At 37.0% G+C, this 6,000-nt stretch overlaps 1 protein-coding gene across 6 annotated transcripts in view; it reads left to right on the top strand.

Annotated features, from left to right (window-relative positions):
- Positions 1 to 1,403: 1,403 nt before the first annotated feature.
- The window catches only part of diaph2 (diaphanous-related formin 2), a 464,914-nt gene continuing 460,317 nt past the window's right edge, over positions 1,404 to 6,000 (top strand). For 5 of the 6 annotated variants that reach the window (XM_028459309.1, XM_028459308.1, XM_028459310.1 and 2 more), the window contains exons 1-2: positions 1,459 to 1,596; positions 2,065 to 2,481. In XM_028459309.1, the coding sequence (XP_028315110.1) occupies positions 2,398 to 2,481 (84 nt within the window). In that variant the 5' untranslated portion in view covers positions 1,459 to 1,596; positions 2,065 to 2,397. The other variant, XM_028459306.1, reaches the window with a different exon arrangement.

The following is a 6,000-nucleotide window of genomic DNA, read 5'->3' as shown; positions in this document are numbered from 1 at the left end:
TTTTTTCTTCCCTTCTGAGCAGATTAAGTTTTTGGCAATATCTCCTCAAAGTTCTCAAAGAGATTACATCACAGTGTTTATCAGCTAAAAAAGAAAATTTGAAGTATAGCTTAAAGTAGTGTTGTAGTAGTCGAGACCGGTCTTGGTCTCGAGACCAAATTTTAAAGGTCTCGGTCTCGTCTCGGACTCGGAAACATTTTTGATTCGGTCTTGTCTCGGACTCGGGATGCTCGGACTCGGGATTTTCCCTCAAGACCGTTCGAGACCAGCACTAATTCCTGCTATTTTTAAACTTTTTTTATAATGTGATAATAACAAGGAGAAGAACGGGATAAAACAATCCTTTATTCATTCTTTAATCCACCCCGTATGCGTAATGACCGCAACCTTCCTTAATGTGTGTGTGTGTGTGTGTGTGTGACTACGGTTTCAGTTTGGACCGAGGAGCGGAAGAGCGATAGAAACTACTCACCTGTAAAGAGGTCTTATATTAGTCTATTTTCATTTTAAAGTGGTGCAATTTTTGTGGCTTTAGACTCCAATTACATATTTGTATATAATATCTTCCCTATAATATAAACAGGTTCACAATATAACTATTTTTTATAGATTCTGTTTCCACTGTATCCAGAATAATAATAATCTTTCTCAACAAGAACTGTTGATTGATTTGTCACATGACTGCTCTAGGGTTTGAGTTTGTTTTATTTAGTTTCACATCTACCTGGGATGTTGCTCTTTATTTTTTAGACTGCTGCCAACTTGTTTGTAGTTTTATTTCAGCAAGTTTCAGTTTTACAGTTACAGTTGGGGACCTTTGTAATTGAATACCCTAGTTACATTACAGCAACCAAATTAAACTATATCAACTAAGTTAATTAATAAAAATGGCCTGTGTAAAGGATTTTGTCAAATTAAAAAAATATCTTGTGAAATCTGTGACCTCCATCAAAATTGTCCCTAATTTGCCTTTGTAATTCTGTTTATTATAATTGTTGTTTTTATTTTTATGTATTTTTTTTGTCATTCTGTTAATGGGTGTAGGAGAAAGTTAAAGTTTTTTTTAATATTACAGAGCAGCAAAGTTGAAACACCACTGTAGTAATAGAAAAGAAAGACCAGTGTGGGATGATTTCCATTATATAACTGTGTGAAAACAGCAATAGGTGCGTTAAAGATAGTCTCTCTCGCACACGCACACGCACACCCGGCGTCCTAAGCACACACTCACAGATCTGTCCATGGTTCTCACTGCGTCTCCTCCACTCTGAGATGAGACAACCGAACAGGCCCCGCCCACTCTACGCAACGCCAATCGTTTGACAGACAGAAAATCCATCCAATAGCGGCTCGATCTGTCATTTTCTACCTCCATTTTTGAACAATCAAAAGCCTGGATGGGCGGGACTAAAGTGGGCCTGGTAATCACGTTCGGTTGCCCAAGGTAAGGCTGTTTCTTATGACCATTGTTTTTATATTTTAAACATTTTGTACCTCAGTGAATTTATACGGTAGCTTTATTCGCGCTGGCGGGTTGTCTTTTTTGCTCAGATTAGCACAGTTTGGTGGGTTAGTGGTCGCCTACTGTTGTCTGGGGTAAGTGAGCAGCCCTGTAAAGTATTGAAAGCCAAAAAGAACAACGGTGATTTACTGTCATGATAATAACCGTGTGATAATTCACATTAATAGTGACAGATACTGTATGTCTTTATTAAAAAAAACTGTCGGCACCTTCTGTCATATATGTACTGCTTACTACAGCGTAGCAGCGAAGTTATCCATTCACAAGTTTGCTCCTTTTTTTTGTTTTTTGTTGCAACAATGTAGCTCTTCTGCTCGCCAAATCACGACGTTGTGTAGAAGCTTGCTACTTTTAGTTATATTAAGCAACATTGTTTTAAACGCCTTTGCATCTGCTTTCTTTTATTCTATATGCACTCAGAGTCGAGTGTGTGTTTTTGCGTTAATTTGGTTAAAATAATGTAAAACACTTGTAAGACTTGCTGCTCCACGTGTTTTAAACGGACTTATTGTGCTTTACACGGTGTTTTGTTTTGCTTTCAGAGTTTTTACGGTCGTGTAAAGTGACTGCCTTGCTGACTACACCTCACATCAGGGACGTGGAGTTGTAGAGAACCACACCTCTTCAAACAGGCTTTCCCTCTCTTGGATGCTTTTTGGGAAAGACCTGAATTCACTCAACTTTTCAAGTTTTTTTTTTTTTTTAAGTTCTTAAACATGAATGGATTTTGAAATCACCGAACTGGAATGTTTGAGTTACTTTAGCTTCTCGAACAAGTCTACTTTTTGAGTTTTTCCAACTTTTGCAGGAGGTCTCAAGAGTTTTTGTCTATTTATTTTTTAGTTTTTGCAAGGAGAACAAAGTAAAATCTTAAGATGGATCAAGCGAGCGGAGGGGATGACTCTAGTAAACCCTCTAAAAAGAAATCCAGTGACGATGATGGTAAAAACAAGAAGCTGGTAGGTATTTCAAGAGACACTGGGAGTGCTGTTTTAATGTGTTTACTGTTACATCCTGGAATCCCATAACACACATGTGTCAAACTCATGGCCTGGGGGCCAAATTCGGCCCTTTGGAGCTTTCAATTCGGCCTGCGGGAGAAAGTAAAAAGGACATAGAAAACATGAATCATTGTGTAACTTATATCTATCACATATTGCTTGGGTATGGTTGGTTTCTTACATATTTTGTATTTTATGTATACGTAGATGTGTAAACTAGGGCAAAATACTTTTGAAATTACTAGTTTTCCTGCATAAAATCTGTGATAAAACTGCTCCATATTTGGCCCCTGAAGTAAAATGAGTTTGACAGCCCTGCCATAAGAAGTGGTTTGATTTCACTCAAGAATTCAGACAAGATTGATTTCCTAATGTTTTTTCTTTTTTCATTTGTCAGAATACTTTGTATGAACAAAATTCAAGATTCAAATCAAATATAGACTCCTGCGTGCACAGTTTGTAGGCATGTGATCAAAAATACATTGCTTACTTGCTCTCGAAAGTAATAACTATTGATAAAACGTATTACTATTTAATGTATCCAATACGGCATTGCTAATAGCTGTTAGAGTTAAGCAAAACGGATACAGTTTTGCTGAGTGCTTCACTTTTTTAAGGCACTCACTCAGTACATCATGTGATTATCCTGTCAATACAGCTGAAAGTTTTCTGAGCTCACTCTTGTGACAGTGAGGCTTGTTTATCATGTGTTTTCATCTTTGCACTTGGGAGGAAAAAAGATAATGTTTAGCAATGTGCTTCTGCAGGTTTAGATGGTTTTATGAATTGGTTTTGATGAAATATTTTGTCGGTCAACTATAGAATAGAATGGATGAGGTACAGATGGGAAGTGTCTAACTTTTTTCTATTTATAGCCTGGTGTAATTATTTATGCAAAGGGAGGCGTGTGGTTATTTTGATAGTGGGCAAGCCTGTGTCGGTATCTCTCGGGATCAAATATCATTAAGCTATTCCCGGATGCCATTCATTGCCTGGAATTGAGATCACAACATTGGCTGGCGTGTGGCTGTTTAGGAAAAAAAACCCAAAATTTATTCAACTCACATTTTAAGTAGCCTGATCATTGGAGCAACTATGTCAATGGTGTTTGTTTATTAATCTATGAGTTAAAAGCCGATTTTGATAATTTTTAAAAATGGATTTTCTGATCAGTTAGTTTTGCTGGCGACAAATTTTTGTCATCATTTTTTACGTCTACATTTTATTTAAATAATAATAAAACTATGACTAATTTTTAAAACTTACATGTGACTAAAAACTATATCAAAATATTAAATTCCAAAGATTTCTGAGGCAATCTTAAAAAGCCTTTATTAAGGTTTGAGCTATAGAAACATTAAAAAGCTGTCCTACGCATTTCAGCCAAGATGGCCTTCGTCAATTTCACAGAAACAGATGAACAACCTAAGTGACAAAAAACGGAAGGAAAAAAAAATTCACGTAAGTACAGTCACACTGTCCACATTTACATGGGAACTTCAATTCCTCTTTAAAGCAGAATAAAAATTAATTCCTCTTTAACCTGACCTTGTAAACACTTAATTACTAATGCTAATTTAATTCCGAATTAAACTTAATTCCAAATTAGGTGGTTGGTTTATTTCGATTGTAATACAAACCTGAATAATTCCTTTATCTTGTAAATACTTAATTCCGCTTTAAGTTAATTCCAGTTGTTCTGCTCATGTGCGGCTTGTGGTGATTACGCGCTGGTGACGACAAGATGGGGGCCCGGACCAGAACCGACATTATTTAATAAGAGCCTTAAAAGACATGGATATAATAAAAATAATGTAGAACATTTTGCAGCTACTGAATATTAGTGATGACCTCACATTCAAACTACTCGTCATCAGCTATGATAACATATATTTGTATCCTACTGATAAGATTGAGTCAAAGTTTGCTTCCGGCCACACTTTCTTAACAGGAAACTGGTAAAAGCAACTTTTTTGACGAGTCTGAAAAGTGATAAAAAATTCTCTATTGTCAATGATATCACCTCTGTTGGGTACTAAAGTGTTAAACTGATAATTACAGCAAAGAATGTGTGAACAAAATAAGTGCGAGACAGGAAATCCCACTCTAAACTGGGATGACTTGTGTTCCTAAAGTGGCTGCAGAGCATTGCCTGAAGAAGTTCTGTGTCTAATTATCAGCAAAGCTATACTTTTGTTAATTTTCTTTCTACAAGGGGTCTTCAGTCTGTGTATTTTCCCCTTTTGCTGAGTTTTGCAAGCAGAGCTGTTAAATTTAGAAATGGTCTGGCCTGTTGATGGTGAAATCTCAACACAGCACAGAGTTTGAAAGGAGGAAGTGATTATTCATCCCTGGGTGGAGCACTGATTTGTCCTCTTATGGTTTTAATGGCTTTTCAGCTGCTTAAGTTTACACCGTCATTCCAAGTTTGTTGATCCTCAAAAGTATGATTTACAAACACGACATATAAAGTAAAGTTCTTCTACTGATGAATATTTTCTGTCTGTTAAACTATACAGCTTTTTTTCTCCTATATATGGACTTGTATGTGCTCATAAATGACATGGAAATTGTGTTAGACTTTTAGCCTCAAAACGCACCATTTGTTCGGCTGATTGGTACTGATAACCTCACATCAGCAAACACATTTTGGTCGAGGCCCAGTCAAGATAGATTTTAAAGAAGAAGTTTGTTAGTTTAGCAAGTCACTGGGCAGAATATTTCACACCAACACCATTTGGGCAATGAGCCCAGGGTGTAAAATACTGAGCCCACCTCAAGGACACCAGAATAAATAACACTACAGCATTTTTAGATGAATTTACCCTCCAAATATTTCCAGTGTTTTATTCTGGTCTTTGCTATGATGTCCTTGTCTTAATGATGTAAGAGTTTGACGTTCCAGACAACTTCATAGAATGACTTATTTCAATGGAATTCAGGGGAGTTGGTTTGACAGACCCCCCCCTGCATTCCAGAGTAAACGATGACCTCACAGTACAGCCTGAGGCAACAATAACACCACTGCATCCATATCAAACAGAGTGCCTAATGTGTATATGGTAGAATAAGTAGGAACTAACCTACTGGTAACATCCCCCTCTTCTTTCTCATCAATAAATTAAGGATGAATTGCTAATTATTTGTTTGCGGTCCCGTAGACGGATGCTTAGAAGTGTTTTTAATCGTGATTTCTCATGTTTGCCCCCTAAAACTCTGCCAAAGTGACTTTCCAACACTTTTCTGGTGTTTTCACAGACTGAATGTTGCTGCAAAACAATGGCGCATGTTTATTTTGGGGCTTACACAGAAAGATCCAAATCCGAGTGAGGTGATATCACAGGGAATACCACGAACATACTAAAAAATGGTGTCAAAATCACTGTCCTCCTTGTCAGGCAAGGAAACACAAGAAATCACTGTAAAAGTGAAGTTAAAACACTTCTATACATTTGTCTACTGGACTGGGCCAAAACT

Source organism: Gouania willdenowi, chromosome 10, assembly GCF_900634775.1.
Source record: "Gouania willdenowi chromosome 10, fGouWil2.1, whole genome shotgun sequence".
Lineage (NCBI taxonomy): Eukaryota > Metazoa > Chordata > Actinopteri > Blenniiformes > Gobiesocidae > Gouania > Gouania willdenowi.
The sequence above is the reverse complement of the archived record's forward strand: the minus strand, read 5'-3'. Positions and strand labels throughout refer to the sequence as shown.